Source organism: Mirounga leonina, unplaced genomic scaffold (assembly GCF_011800145.1).
Source record: "Mirounga leonina isolate KUSES-001 unplaced genomic scaffold, KU_Mleo_1.0 Mir_127, whole genome shotgun sequence".
Classification (NCBI taxonomy): domain Eukaryota; kingdom Metazoa; phylum Chordata; class Mammalia; order Carnivora; family Phocidae; genus Mirounga; species Mirounga leonina.
Genome location: NW_023270316.1, coordinates 11,701,113 through 11,717,673, shown reverse-complemented (window position 1 = coordinate 11,717,673; position 16,561 = coordinate 11,701,113). Strand labels below are relative to the sequence as shown.

General features: G+C 37.3%; 1 protein-coding gene across 2 annotated transcripts in view; it reads left to right on the top strand.

Moving 5' to 3' along the window:
- The first annotated feature begins 323 nt into the window (after positions 1–323).
- The window catches only part of TM9SF2 (transmembrane 9 superfamily member 2), a 70,696-nt gene continuing 54,458 nt past the window's right edge, over positions 324–16,561 (top strand). For both annotated transcript variants that reach the window (XM_035003117.1, XM_035003118.1), the window contains exons 1-3: positions 324–695; positions 13,314–13,381; positions 15,488–15,581. In XM_035003117.1, coding sequence (XP_034859008.1) covers positions 525–695; positions 13,314–13,381; positions 15,488–15,581 — 333 coding nt within the window. In that variant the 5' untranslated portion in view covers positions 324–524. The remainder of the gene's footprint in view (positions 696–13,313; positions 13,382–15,487; positions 15,582–16,561) is intronic.

The following is a 16,561-nucleotide window of genomic DNA, read 5'->3' as shown; positions in this document are numbered from 1 at the left end:
CGCCAACGCCGCCTCCATCCGCAGGTACTTTCTGGAGCACCAACCCTGTAACAGGGGTTGATGTGCTGCGGGCATGTGGGGAGGAAACCTCGTGATTGTTATGGGAAACTGAACCAAAGCGGCAAGCTGGAGGCACCAGCCCGACAGTGGGGCGCTCCCCGACGCCCCAAGGGAACTCTAAATCAGAATTTGTAATGGGACCGTGAACGCGGAAGCAGGCAACCACCAATCGGCCGGCTGAAAACCTGGAAAGTGGATTTCCTCCACGCTCCCTCCCGGAAACTCCTCCCGGGGCTTGCGGCCCCTCTCACTGAGCATGTGCAGGCGGCGTTGCGCATGCTCTGTCGAGCTTCGGTTCGGTTTCTGTTGCGGGACCGGCCGTGTCTCCTAGCGTAACCGGAACTGTCCATCGTGGAGTGGTCCTTGCTCAGCTCCCGCGGTCTTGTGGTCGTGTCCAAGGCTTCCCGTCCCTCCTTCCCTCTTCACCCCCTCGGCTCGGCTGCCCTTTCCCCGAAACAGCCGTCATGAGCGCGAGGCTGCCGGCGTTGTCGCAACCTCGGTGGCCGGGGCCGCTGCTGCTGGTGCTGCTCCTGCTGGAGGCGGCCCCAGGCCCGCGCCCGGGCGCCGCCTTCTACCTGCCCGGCCTGGCGCCCGTCAACTTCTGCGAAGAAGAAAAAAAGAGTGACGAGTGTAAGGTGGGTGAGGCCTGGCGGACCTTGAGTGCTCTGACCGACGGGGAGCCTCCCCTTACCCAGGGAGCTGAGGTGCGAGCGGAAGGGGAAGGGGGCGTAGCCGGGTTGGATCCGGTGTCCCAAGAAGTGTTTGGGTTCGGCCGGGCCGTAGGTCGGAGGTTCTGGAACGGCCTTTGGGGGTAAATTCTGCGGGACTCAGTGAGCCTCAGGCTCGCCTCCCGTCTAGAGGTCCAGGTAGCACGAGCAGCTGTATTCAGTTTGCCAGGAAACAGGGACTCTGTATGTATGGCGCTCTGTTGGAGTTGGGTGCATGCAGGTCAGCAAGCGTTCCATGGGTGAGTGTTCGCTCACAGCCCTGTGTCACGCACTCCAGGAAGTGGACGGCCAGGTCTTCCAGATACTTTTTATTTCATTGCTTCCCATCTTACTCTACTTTCTTGGAACTCCTGGTTGGTTTTGAGAGCTTGTTTCTTTCTAGGACATTGGTATATTAACTTAACGCTTAGCAGTTTGTTGCTTAACACCCAAACCGCATAAACTGCATTAATAAAAAGTTGCTGTAATGGTTGAGACCGTTAATTTCTACCTTTTAAGTTAAAAAAATATATTTTTAACATGCAAAAAATGCATAAGATCCCACCAGTTAGTTTTCTCTGAGAGTGTTTTAAAGACTTAAAAGGAGTAGATGACAGGAGAAACGCGTTTTCTTCCTAGGGCAAATTTTGAAAACTTTGATCTCTTATGATCTTTACACTCAAGGTAAACTAACTGCTAGTGAAGAGGCATAAGTAACTTGATTTTAGGTTATTCGGTGTAGAGCATCACGGTGCACATAACAGTTATTTTTAAGTTGCTAACACCTACCATTGGGGCATGAGCGTGTCTTTGAAACCATTAATAATTTTAACAATTCAAGTAATCGTTCGGCAAACTTTTACGGTCTATAAATAGGTTTATTTACTAAGTTTGATTTTATTTTTAAAAGCTGGTGTTTATTTTATTACTGCTAGCTTTACTGTAGCAATGAATTTCAAGCTTATTTTAGGGCATTAAATAAGCTGTTAAATTTTTCATAGCATTTTACAGTTTGTTTTTAAAATCTTGGATCTCTAAAAGATCTTTAAGGTTTACTCAAGTCAGCAGTTACCACTTGCATAGTTTAACTTTCATACCCTGCAGTGCAAGAAGCTTTCACTCTTTGAGAGTTATGACTGAAAGAATATATAGTGCTTGCAAGTGGAAGAGAGAGCTAGTCTTGAAAGCATACTGGTTTTACTGTTAAATATTTTAGTAACCAAGCTTTAAAACCTAGTGTTTGGTCTTTCAATTTAAATTTAACGGCAATCCTCTATTGTGTTCCTAGTGCCTTAGAGACAAAAAATGTATCCCTGTCTTCTGGGGACTTCAAAGTAAAGGACATACGCTTATGAACAGATTATTGAAATCTGATATGTTATAAAAGATGTATGTCCAAAGTGCCTTAAAACACAAACGAGGAAACATCTGTGGATTGGTGTCTTTAGGGGAAAGCTGCAGAAAGAAAGTGACATTTGAGATGGACTAGAAAATTAATGAGTGAAATTTACAGGTGGTCTGCCTCTAAGATGATACTTGGTTTCTCAACAGGGCCTTTAAGTAGCTACTTTTAAGTTAACTTTTGGTTAATTTGGGGGACTTCTTTGGGATTTTTAATTTTCAAAGCTATAGGGATAAAACAGGCAAGGCAAAACTTCTTTTTCCTGAAATGTTTAGATTTCATCTTTGTTAACAGCTGCTCTCACGGTCAATGGAAACAACTGTTAGAAGAGCAGAAAGATGGAACTTTAGCAGTTTTTTCCTATATTTGACTAACTAGGATAGAGAATTTGAAGTAAACTTTAATGTATCTTCCTCTTGCCTCTCAGAGGAGAAAAACAGTAAATAGTTCAAATTTTCATTACTTCAGTCCAGAGTATTGATTTTTCCCTCATATTTCATATTTAAGGAGGTCAGTCATGTATCTACTCTTCAGAAAAGCTGAAGGGAATTATTTTTAAAATAAACAATGAAAAGTAAAATATTGTGAGTGGGAAAAATTATTTCCAGAAGATGCTGTTAGCATAGGAAATCAGGAGTTGGATGAGTTGGGTAGGACACTGATACTGTTTCCATCAGTTTTTCCATCTGTAAGATAGGGATGATCATATTTGCTTATTATCTCTTCCCCTTGAAAAGTGTTTTGCATTTGTTAGCGAAAAAGCACAGTATTTGTTAGTTGTGGTATTATAAAACATAAGTATAGAGATGAAACAAGTATATCCTCAGCATGTGTAATTTTTGTAGTGTAGTCATTACATGTATAGTGTCCTGCATTTAGCTCACTATGTATATTATTGAGAGACAATCAAAAGAACCCTGAGAATTTGGTCATTTTCTCCTCTCAAAATTATTTTATGTTCAAATTACTGGCAGAGAAATAGGAGTCCAGTGAACACAAAATTCTATTTATATTGCTCTAACTTCTGATTTATGATCTTTATTAGCCTTCATAAATACTGTGACTGTGTTCTGTGGATTCCTTGTTTTTTAACTTACTATCACTACATGTACATACATTTGAATATCAACATAGTGCACATTCTTACTGGTTTTTATTGGCCATATAGTATTTTATCCTATTACTGTACTGTGTGTTTAACCATTTCTTGCCAATAGGGCATTGCGATTGGTCCCAGTTTTTTTCTGTTATAAATAACTTCGCTAGAATGTATTTAGCAGGAATTACTTACATACTCCCAAATATAAAATTACTAGGTCAAAGGCAAGAAGCAATTTTATAGCTCTATTTAATATTGCCAGGTTTCTTTCAAAAAAGATAGGTTTGAAAAAAAAAAAGAGGTTTGATTTATAATACCTTTAGCTAAATGATTCCCTATGTCTCCAGAATATTTTATAATTTTTATTTATTTTAATAGCTGTGTGATGGTATGGAAAACATTAACGGTGTATTACTTTCATTGCCATTAAGGTTTCTCTTTTAATTTTTTTCTTTTATTTGTGTTGTGTTGTTAGTTTTTGAAACCATAGTAATAAAAGGATTGAACTGTGGTGTTCTTTTCCTCTAGAATCCATTTTACTTCCTTAAATCAAGGGACAATGTGTTGACTGCAATAAATAGAATAAAGCCCTGATCAGAAGTTAATAGATCTTCACAGAGGAAAATGTGCAGTTCTAATCTACCTTGTAAAAGTTTTGATCATTTCAGTTAGCCGCTGCATGCTGTTTAGCTTTAGGTTGGTCTTCAGTGTGCTGAGTGGCATTCTGATGGCGAATAGCTGATCAGTGAGCAGCGTACTGTTGCTGCATTTAACTTTCAATTAATTGTTGGCTTGTCAACATGGATTCAGACCTAACAATTAAACTCTCCAGAACATCTGCCACTTTTTTACTGTTTGATGTGTAGATTGTGTTCTTAGATGAAAGATTAAGAATTCCTTTCCTGTCCAGTAAGGAAAAATGACCAAATATACCCCTTGGTGTTTAAAAAAAAATGTTTAAATGTTTAACAATTTTTTAATAAAAAGGAAACAATCAGAATCATACTTTTTAAAAAATTGTAGTTGACACAGTTACATTAGTTTTAGTTAGGTGTGCACCGTAGTAATGGGACAACTCTACAACTCTCATACAACACTATTACAACACCATTGATTATATTCCCTGTGCTGTACCTTTCATCCCTGCAACTTACTCATTCCATAACTGGAAGCCTGTGCTTTCCACTCCCCTTCATCCATTTTGCCCAACACCACATCCCTTTCCCCTCTGGCAACCACCAGTATGTTCTTTGTATTTATGGATCTGTTTCTGCTTTTTTTGTTGTTGTTTATTCCTTTGTTTTGCTTTTTAGATTACACATATGAATGAAATCATACAGTATTTGTCTTTGTCTGACTTATTTCACTTAGTATCACACCCTCTAGGTTGTCTATAATGTTGCAAATGGCAAGATCTTATTCTTTTCTATGGCTGAGTAATATTTCTGTGTGTGTACCACATTTTCTTTATCAATGGACGCTTAGGTTGCTTCCATATCTTGGCTATTATAAAAAATGCTGCAATAAACATAGGGTGCATATGTATTTTCACATTAGCATTTTCGTTTTCTTTGGGTAAATGCTCAGTAGTGGAATTACTGGATTGTATGGTATTTCTATTTTTAATATTTTGAGGAACCTCCATCCTGTTTTCCACAGTGGCTGCACCAGTTTATATTCCCACCAACAGTGCACAAGGGTTCCTTTTTCTCCACATCCTTGCCAACCTTGTTGTTTCTTGTCTTCTTGATTTTAGCCATTCTGACAGGTGTGAGGTGATATCTCATTGTGATTTTGATTGCATTTCCCTGATGGTGAGTGATGTTGAGCATCTTTTCATGTGTCTGTTGGCCATATGGATGTCTTTGGAAAAATGTCTATTCAGGTCATTTGCCCATTTTTTAATTAGGTTATTTTGTTTTTTAGTATTACATTGTACAAGGTCCTTTTTTCTTTTTAAAAGATTTTATTTATTTTTGAGAGAGAGAAAAAGAGAGAGAGTGAGCATGAGCCAGGGGGAGAGAAGGGGGACAGAGGGAGAAGCACACTCCCTGCTGAGCAGGGAGCTTGATGCGAGACTCAATCCCAGGACCCTGGGATCGTGATCTGAGCCGGAGGCGATGCTTAACTGACTGAGCCACACAGGTACCCTACGAGGTCTTTATATAATATTTTGGATATTAACGGATATATCTTTTATCAGATATATCTTCTCCCATTCAGTAGGTTTTCTTTTCATTTTGTTGATGGTTTCCTTTGCTGTGCAAAAGCTTTGTAGTTCGGTGTAGTCCCAATAGTTTGTTTTTGCTTTTGTTTCCCTTGCCTGGGGAAACATACCTGTAAATATGTTGCTAAGGCTGATGTCAAAGAGATTACTGCCTATGTTTTCTTCTAGTTTTGTGATTTCAGGCCTCACATTTAGATCTTTAATCTATTTTGAGTTTCATTTTGTGTATGGTATAAGAAAGTGGTCCAGTCTTCCAAGCACCATTTATTGAAGAGACTCTCTTTTCCCCGTTGTAAATTCCTGCCTCCTTTGTCGTAGATTAATTGACCATATAAGTGTGGGTTTATTTCTGGGGTCTTTATCCTGTTGCATTGATCTGTGTGTTTTTGTGCCAGGATCATACTGTTTTGATTACTGTAGCTTTGTAGTATGTCTTGAAATCTGGGATTGCTGAATCCTTTAGCTTTGTTCTTTCTCCAGATTACTTTGGCTATTCAGGGTCTTTTGTGGTTCCATATGAATTTTAGGTTTATTTGTTCTAGTTCTGTGAAAAATACTACTGGTATTTTGATAGGGATTACATTGAATCTATAGATTGCTTTAGGTAGTATGGACATTTTAACTATTTTTCTAATCCGTGAGCGTGATATATCTTTCCGTTTGTGTCATCTTCAGTTTCTTTTATCAGTGCTCTGTAGTTTTCAGAGTACGGGTCTTTCACATCTTTTGTTAAAGTTACTTCTAGGTATTTTATTCTTTGGGGGGTAATTGTAAATAGCATAGTTTTCTTAATTTCCCTTTCTGCTACTTCATTAATGAATAGAAATGTGACAGATTTCTGTATATTGTGTCCTGCAACTTTACTGAATTCATTTATTACTTCCGATAGTTTTTTGGTGGAGTCCTTAAGGTTTTAGGTATAGTATCATGTCATCTGTTATAGTGACACTTTTACCAGAATTAGACTTTTAAATGTTCTTTCTTGGTAGTTATGTTTAGAAATGTTTAATAAATTGTGTGTCTGTTATTTGGGGAGCAGTTGCCTCTAAATATGGAATAAGTAAAATTGAAGAAAGCAATTCCAAATGTTGCTTTGAACAGACATACTGTGTATTTTACTTGTTTTAATTTGACCATAGATACAATTTGAAGATTTTGAACTATCTAAAAAAATACAATTACGTTTGCACTTATTGATAAAATTGATATATATTTACTTATCGGTATTTAGTTTCACATTATCAGAGTTTTCTCTGGAATAAGAGATTGATTCTTAGCTTCTGGAAACTAATCAGTGTATGTGGGTTACTGATAATGTTTCAAATACGAAATTTGGCATGGAATGACTTTGATTATGATAAATTCGCCTTTCAACAATTGTTTTTCTTTTCTGTGGAAAAAGTACATGGAGCTTAGAAAGTTTGCTTTCAGAAATTAAATTTTTTGAATAAAGTTATTGTAAAACCGCGATTATTCATTATAGTGGACCTGAGAGCTATGATTGGGAGAGCAAGCAAGGTCCACTTGGATGAAATACTGTCCTGGTGCTGTTGGCTCTCCACAGAGGGAAGCCCTTCGCAAGGGGTATTTTTGAACATCCGAAACAAAGCCGCAGACATGTGCTTATAAACCCCCACCCCACACACACAAATTCTAGAGACCGGTCTGTGCTCTGTGGACCTTAGAGCCCCGTTCTTTCTTATTTATTTATAGGACAGAGAGAGACACAGCGAGAGAGGGAACACAAGCAGGGGGAGTGGGAGAGGGAGAAGCAGGCTTCCTGCTGAGCAGGGAGCCCGATGGGGGCTCGATCCCAGGACCCCGGGATCACGACCTGAGCCGAAGGCAGACGCTTAACGACTGAGCCACCCAGGCACCCCAGAGCCCCGTTCTTGAAGCTCTTCTTATTCTTCTTTGCACTTTTTTATCAGTGTCCTATTAGTAAGCTTTGTAGTTAATTGTAGCCACTTTAAATGTGCTCTACAAAGTTACAAGGTCTTTCTCTGTTGCCATTAAAATTAACTAAGTCATAACGGGGCGCCTGGGTGGCTCAGTTGGTTAAAATTAACTAAGTATTGATGAAAGCCTTTGGAGGAAACTTTTGAAATATATTTTCTTTGCTCTTATTCTCAACTTTCAAACCTATTTCTCACCTATGCTAATAATAACGATAAAGACTGCAGTTTGTGTACTTTGTGGAAGCCTTAGTTAATCCTCAGAACAATCCTGTCATTTGTAAATGGGGAAACTGAAGCTGAATAAGATGGAGTAACTCTCTCAAATGTATATACCTAGTAAGTGGTGAAGCAAAGATGCAACTCCTAGAGTGTCTGATTCTGAAGGTTGAGCTCTTCACACCACGTTGGGGTACTGCTGTTTCTTCCATGCTGAATACTCTCTACCTCTTCTGCCTCACCCTGGAGATCCCTGGCTGCTAATTATCCTTGACTTCCTCAATTGATGCAGTTTTAACCTGTGTAACCAATTTTTAAGGAGTCAGATTTTGTATTTATTCCTTTATTTGATACAATCTAAAGTTGAAATTCTATTTTTCAGTGAGATGGGGATAGAAGGAAGAACCTTAGTATCTAGGAGATCAGCTTCTGGGCATTGCTGGTCAGATAACTCGAAGTTCATGAGCATCCATTTATGTGTTCCAGCATTTCCATTGGGATTGTTTTCTTGTGTCTGAGTTAAGATTTCCCTTCTTTGAAATTTTTCCCACAGTGGACTCCTCCAATATTAAGCATTTGTCCGTAGTTTTCCTTTTCTGTGGCTGTGCCTTGGTATCTCAGAGCTTTTTGTGACTAGTCACTTGCTTTGATTCTTGTTCAGAGTTACATTTCTTCTCAGAATATTTCTTTCTACCTTGAAAACCAGTTGTAGGTGGGTTTGGGACCGATGTGATGGAAGGTCAAGTGGAATAAAAGCAAAACCAAAGGAACAAGGAAACAGGAAAAAAAAAAACCACAGCCCTGTGGCATGGCACACGTGGCTTAGAGCTATAAAACAAAGCATAGTTGTGACCAAAGCTCGGATCAGATGTAGAATGGGTAGGTTAGGACCAGAAAAAAATTGTACATTTGGGAGGAGAAGGATTTAGAAGGGAAACCATAGCACTCTAAATTAAACCATTTCCATAAAAAATTTCTTAGGGTGGGATTTAATTAGTCTTCCTTTGTCTAAGTTTTGCTTTAGGATTTATCTGTAACTTCCTTAAAAAGTTTAATGTTGTCACAACTTTCCATGCTTGTAATAACTCAGTTTGGGACACTTTGAAAGCAGGAATGTGAAGTAAGTAACCTTTAAAACTCTTTCTGGTTATGTCAGAGATATTTTAGAGTTGGCTGACTCTATTTAAGGCAAATTTCCAGGAGGAGATGCACTTAATTAACTTTTGGATGGGAAATAAAGATACTTAGAGTGGAAAGTGACCATAAAATTAACCAAATACTGTCCTTTTGTAGCACATTGCTATTTTAATGATTAAAAAACAAAACAAAACTAAATCCCTTGGGTTTCAGTAACTACCCCAAGAACTTACAAATAGCTTTGTCATTTTTTTCTTTTACTTTCTTGAATGTATGTCTTGTCTCTCCACCTGGATTAGAAATTCTTCAAAGGCAAGTGTTCATGTCTTTTGTATTATTATATCACTCATAATGTCTAGTATTGTGGCCACTAAATAAATGTGTTGAGTGAATGACTTTCTCGTGGTGGTTCAGGATTTTTTTTCTTGGGAATGTTCTTCAGTTTTCATGTACATTGCATATTCTGTTTCCTCCTATTTAATACTTATTTTGAAGTCATCTTTCCTAGTCTAGAACATCTTTCCACACTAAATTTTACTCTTTCGTCTTTATTTCTTATTGCTTTGATTTGGCTTTTGTTGCTTCATAGGAAGAATAAAGTCTACTCTCAACTTTAAAGCCTTTTCTTTTTCCAACTTTTAATTGTGACAGTCTTCAAAATTCAAAAAAGTTGACAGAATAGTATAATGATCACCTGTATATCCATCTAGACCTCTAGAGCCAACAGTTGATTATATTTTTCCTATTTGTTTTACGCGTGTATGTGTTTATATTTTTAGGGATAAATGTCATGATGTCTGTAGCATACTTTTGGAAACCACATGAACTCACTAGCAGTCTCATTTCGTTTCTCCTTCCAATTTTTAACATTTTTCTCTACTGCCATATTACAAGGATTTTGTTCATTAAAGCAGTTTGTTTATTTATTTATTTATTTATTTATTTATTTATTTATTATTTTTGAGAAAGAGCATGTGCGCAGGTGGGAGGGGGGTGCAGAGGGAGAGGGAGAGAAAATCTCAAGCAGGCTCCACGCCCAGCATGGAGCCCAATGCTGGGCTCGATCTCACAACCCTGAGATCATGACCTGAGTGAGCTGAAACCAAGAGTCAGAAGCTTAACCGATTAAGCCACTCAGGTGTCCCTACAAGGATCTCATTCTTAAAATATTATTGAAATTTCCTTGTTTCAGTATAAGAGTTGATATTTAAAATATAGAGTATTATAAATGTAGCATATTGGGGCGCCTGGGTGGCTCAGTCGTTAAACGTCTGCCTTCGGCTCAGGTCATGGTCCCAGGGTCCTGGGATTGAGCCCTGCATTGGGCTCCCTGCTCAGCAGGAAGTCTGCTTCTCCCTCTCCCACTCCCCCTGCTTGTGTTCCCTCTCTTGGTGTCTCTCTCTCTGTCAAATAAATAAATAAAATCTTTGAAAAAAAAATAAATGTAGCGTATTTACAAATATGTTGTAAATTGCTCTATTCTTTGTTAAATATATCATTAAATGTAATTTGCATTTCTTAGCATTTTGTGAGACAATAATTCTTAAATTTTCAGATTCTCACAATTTAAAGGAAGAATGAAAATGCTACAGAAATAGCCAGGATGAATTGAATATCCAAGTGTGTTTTGATTAGTTCACTGAATAATAGAAAAAGGTCCATAACTTAGTGATGATATTTGTGATAGACTAACTTTCTTGTAAAAGTAAATGTGGAAAAGCGTCAGAAGAGACAAGAAGGAAGAGAAAAGTAGAGGACTGAGAGCAGCAGAAATTAAAAGTGATGGAAGTGGCACTTGAGTTTCCTCACTTTTTTTTTGAGTTAGCAGTCCAGCTTTTGAACTTATTTCCTTGTCTTAAAGTAGAGCAAGTAATCCCTAGCTCATAAGGTTATTATGAGAATTGTGCTTGATAATTATCATCTTCCTCTTCCCTAGACTAATAGCTAAGAAAAGAGTAATGAATTGGCATAAACAGTAGATCAGAAGGCTGTTGCCTTAGTGTCCTTTTATGGGAGCCGGCGGGGTGGGGGGGCCCTCAAGGTTATCCTTATACTGATAAATATTCAGATTCAGGAATGTCTGTTTTCTCTGAAATAGTAAGAGTAGCAATGTTTATTTAATCATTTACCTTATATGTGTACCAACTATGGACCAGCTTCTATATTCTTATCTGTTTTATTATCACCTCATACATTTGTCATGTTAAAAATTACTACTTGACCAAAAGCACATATTTATTGAGTAAATTTAGGATTTGGAATGAACTGAGCAATCTGGTGCTATGCTGCCTCTAGACTGAATTTGTGTTCCCTACTTGTTTATGTGTTGTGTGTAAAAATTAATTTTGTTTTTAGGTGAAAGATTTATAAGAAGAATTGTTCTTTGGAGTTTGTTATTTTGGAAAAATTTGTGGGCCGCCCCTAATATAGACATCCTTATAAATCACAAAGCAAGGCTAAAACATATGCTTACTCACACCTTTATTATTAGGAGTGGAATGTGAAGCTACTTCACCAGATTAGGAAAAATTGACAGATATGGTAAATTTAATGGGAATTAGATATTAAAGGAGAGAGAGAGGGAAAGTGTGTGGTGGGAAGGGGCAGAGAGAGAGAGAGAGGGAGAAGCAGACTCCCCGCTGAGTGCAGAGCCCAACTCAGGGCTCCATCCCAGGACCCTGAGATCATGACTTGAGCCGAAATCAAGAGTCCATCGCTCAAGTGACTAAGTCACCCAGGTGCTCCTAGCTCTAACCACATTTTAAGTGACAGATGGCCACATGTGTATTTGACAGTGCAGATAAGAATATGTCCATCATTGGGGCGCCTGGGTGGCTCAGTCGTTAAGCGTCTGCCTTTGGCTCAGGTCCTGATCCCAAGGTCCTGGGATCGAGCCCTGCATTGGGCTCCCTGCTCCGCGGGAAGCCTGCTTCTCCCTCTCCCACTCCCCCTGCTTGTGTTCCCTCTCTCGCTGTGTCTCTCTCAGTCAAATAAATAAATAAAATCTTAAAAAAAAAAAAAAAAAAAAGAATATGTCCATCATTGCTTACAGTTCTATTGGACATTCTTGCATAATAGTAAATACTTAGTACTTTGTACCAAGCACTGCTCTTGAATTTTCTCAAAAACACTCGAAGCAAGGATTATTATTCCATTCTATAAAGGAAAAAAACTGAGTGAAGAAATTTACCCAAGATCACACAGCTAGTAAATGTCACAGTCAGGATTTAAACTCAGGTACCCTAGCTTCAAAGTCTTTGTCCTTGATCACTTTGTACGGAACAAGGTTGAGAGAGTAAGAATAGGCTTAATTGTGGCACATGGGATTTAACTTCTGTGGTGGAAATGTGGCTCTTAGAGATTTTTGAAACTTAAAACCTAGAAAGTTCCATAGAATATAATAGCTGTATTCCTTCCTAGAAAGAAATCTAGAGATGTGAACTGGATCATCTTTTTAGAAACCTTTCAATCTTCATGAAGATATATTAAATAGGGTGTTTAGATTCTGAAGTGTCTTCATAGCAGTATTGACCCCTTATAATTAGTGAAAATTATTTTGGCAGAGTAAGCCATCAACTGGGAATTTTGCCTTCACAGCAGTTACTTATATTTGTGTTAATTATTCAAGCATTCTGTAATGCCTAAATGTCGTGTCTCATTATCTTTTTAGCTAAAATGACTAATGACAAAGAATATTTTATGCACAGAGACAGTTTAATTTTTTGTATATGTTTGAGGCTGTGTTACCATTGAGTAATTTCATTTGCTTACAATTTTAGGGATTGCACATGATACTGTTCTCACTACTGTATATAGAGGCTAGTGTCTTATCTTATACTGTATATCAGGAATATTGGGTGAGCATTTATTTTAGCAGATGAGCAGTGTAGTTTAGGCATTCCCTATTCTGAATATCATTAAATTCATTTGTTTTTATTCATTTAACAAATATATAGCACTTCTTGTTTTAGTCACTGGAGTTCTTTATAAATGTTAACTCATTTAATCCTCATACACTTCTCTCTCTCTCTAAAATAATAAATAAATAAGTAAATAAATGAATAAATAAATGTTTGGGGGGGAAAAAAAAGGAGTGGCCCCTGGGTGGCTCAGTCAGTTAAGCTTCCGAATCTTGGTTTCAGCTCAGGTAATGATCTCATGGGTTGTGAGACTGATCCCTGCATGGGGCTCCGCACTCAGTGAGGAGTCTGCTTAATGATTCTCTCCTGCCCCTCCCCTGTTCACACACACTCACCTTCTCTCTCTCTCTTTCTCTCTCAAGTAAATAAATCTTAAAAAAAATTATTGGAGGTATTTGCAACTCTTAAAAATATTTTGTTGTAATTTAATTGCATATAAGTCTACTCAGTGAATGGATTTATAGGAGAAATGTTTAAATATCATAAAATTCTACATTTCAAACATGTCAAATTCTTTTTCAGTTCTAGGCATGACTTAAGGTTTGATCTCTATTTGTTTATATTCTAATTCTGTGTTTCTTCATCAGGCTGAAATAGAACTATTCGTGAACAGGCTTGATTCAGTGGAATCTGTTCTTCCTTATGAATATACGGCGTAAGTTTTTCAGCTTGGTTTTTATATAAAATTGTATTGACTCATCAGAATTTTGTACTTTTAAATATTTGTTTTCTTCACAGTTATGGATGAATTCATATGTATTTTAAACATGTATAAGGCCTGGAAACATTTTTTAAGGGGTATTCATTATTTCCAAAGTAGAGTTAAAATGTGAAATGTGATCTTTTTTCAATACAGTAGAAGCACCAACTGAAACAATGGATTTCCTTTTTTATCTGAGTGGACAAAAAGGCATTGTGTTTTCTTTAAATTTTTTAATTATAAAAAACCCCACACAGTTTTAAATAAAATTCTTATATCCCACATAATCCCCAGAAACAATTGCTTTGTTTTCTGCTCCTCCACATTTTTTCTCTGCATATTTTAATGTACCTAACCACATCTATACATTTTTGTTTTAAATAAAAAGTGGTTTTGCACTTTTTTCTCACTAGGTTTATTGTGGGCATCTTTCCATGTTAATACACAGCTATAGTTACCTTAGTCTTTTTTGTAGCTGTTTATTCTTTCTTTTCTTTCTTTTTTTTTTTTTTTTAAGATTTATTTATTTCTTTTAGAGAGAGCATGAGCATGAGTGGGAGGGGCAGAGGGAAAGGGAGAGAGAATCCCAAGCAGACTTTGTGCTGAGTGTGGAGCCTGACACGGGGCTTGATCCCACAACCCTGAGACTGTGACCTGAGCCAAAACCAGGAGTCAGACACTTAACCAACTGTGCCACCCAGGTGCCCCTCTTTTTTCTTTCTTTCTTTTTTTTTTTTTTTAAAGTAAGCTATCACCCAGTGTGGGGCTTGAACTCAGGACCCTGAGGAGAGATCAAGAGTCTCATGCTCTACCAACTGAGCCAGCCAAGTGCCCCTGTTTATTATTTCTTTGTAGAGATTGTGTAGAGTCATGTATGATTTGTTTCACTAATTCTTTGTCTATGAACATTTGGTTATTTTCATTTTTTGATATTATGAAAAATGCTGCCTAAATTTGCTTTATTCATTTGACCACTATATACCATATTAAGTATAAAGCATAGTTCTTAAATTTTAGTTGGCTTCTAAGTTTCTGTGGTATCTAAAAGTTTTAAAAGAAAATATGTGTTTTCTGTAGAGAAAAGCACACACCAAAAAGTAAGACTATCCTATAAGAATCCATATGCCTAAATATGTATAAGAAGAGAGTATAACATTCATGAATGCATGGACCATCATTTATGTAACTATTAGAGACATAAATGCTCTAGTTTTTGTTTCTTTTGTTTTGTTAAATAAATGTATCTCCTTATTCTTTGTGGATATTCCTGGGAAAACTCAGTGATCTCTTACATCCAGTACATGGAAAGTCTTCATTTGAGGATTTCCCAGCCCCAGTTTTTTATTACCTGAGATTCATCTTTCTCTTAGTAATCTAATCTGTAGCCATCACTGCATGGGTCTCAAGTACTCCCATATCATTCCAAAATGAACACAGAACTGTTCTTTAATCTTCTGTAGCAAAGCTGAAATTTGGCTGTAATGTTTAAAGAAAATTTTATTAAAATCTGGTTAATAATACAAGGGAATTACGGAGAAGCTTGCAACTGACTGATTATGGCTTCTCCACAGTTTCATGTTCTCTAGGGTCTGTCTCGCCATGCTTCTCATGTTGGGATGTGTTGGCCAGTGTATCGGGATGAGGCAGAAACCCAGGGAACTTTGACACATCTTCCTGAAATGTCATTATTATGTAAAACTTTGGATTAGGAAGTTACAACAAAAGGAGATAAGTTAGCAAAATTCACTTGAAAAATAAGGATGTAAATAATTTTATCATTGGAATGAACAAAAATAATGTGTCAATTTTTTAAATTCTATAATTTACATCTTCAAAAAGATAGTTAGACATCAAAGTATTCTCAGGCCTAATTTTCTGATGTTTTGGTTTTTTGGGGGGGAAATGTACATGGGACTTGGAGTGTAACTTTCTTATTCTTTGACTAGAGCTATTGGAATATCAGTACTTACTCTGCCCTCTAGATTGGCTAGGGGTTTGATATTTCATTGTTTCCTTTTATTTGTAAAAGCTTAAATACTCTTCCCCCTCTCCCCACCCCAGGTTTGATTTTTGCCAAGCATCAGAAGGAAAACGCCCATCTGAAAATCTTGGTCAGGTATTATTCGGGGAAAGAATTGAACCTTCACCATATAAGGTTTGTATTCAGTGTTATATAGAAGTTATTTAGTTGCTTCTTTCTCTTTCTTTCATTCCTTTGTTTTTTCTTTCTTTGTTTTTTTTCCCTTCTTTTTTTCCTACAGAAAAGCCTGAGATAACTTAGCTCTCATAGCTAAGGAGGATTTCATTTCTCTTTTACCTCTGGAAATAATTTTTTAAACTCATAGTTTGGAAGGATCCCTCTCCTCACGATATGTCATGGATAAGTTTGTCTTAATGCACATTCATATACCAGTATTATAAATGATAAGAATAGTACTCCAACACCCTACCTCACCTTCAGAGGGACCAGAAACCCAGCCTTCAGTCATGAAAAGTGGCCCAGCAGCTCCTCATTTCCTTCCCCCCTTTGGGAACAGTATTCATACGTATTATATATATTGCCTCTTAGCAAATACAGCACTACTTGGGCTCCCCCATTGGGTTTTGGGAAAGCTAACCTTTCTATTTTGACCATTGAAAGTATGTTTGGAATGTTCTCAGTACATTTTTAGGACATCAGTTAAACCAAATTCAGCACAATATGAGAGATTCTCTTCAATATATGTACTTCATCATCATCCAGAATTATTCTACCTTTTAAATCTCTTAACACTTAAGCCTGTTTTCCTTCCACGTTGCACAGTCTCCTGTTCATTTTTTTTAATTAACATATAATGTATTGTTTGTTTCGGGGTACAGGTCTGCCCCTCTTCATTTTATATCTGCTCTCCTGCTACACAAAGAATAATAATCACTCTCTTTTACAAAAATTAAACTTGTTTATAATAACAGTGTACCGCCATATAAAAACTTAAAGGGTATAGAATAAAGTGAAAAGCAAGACTATCTTTCCCCCAGTTTCACATCACAGTTTTTTGTTAATCTTTCCTGAAATTTTCCATGCACTTACAAGCACATATAAATAAAATTAGATTTACTTATTTATGGTTTAACATATTATTCTGCACTGTGCAT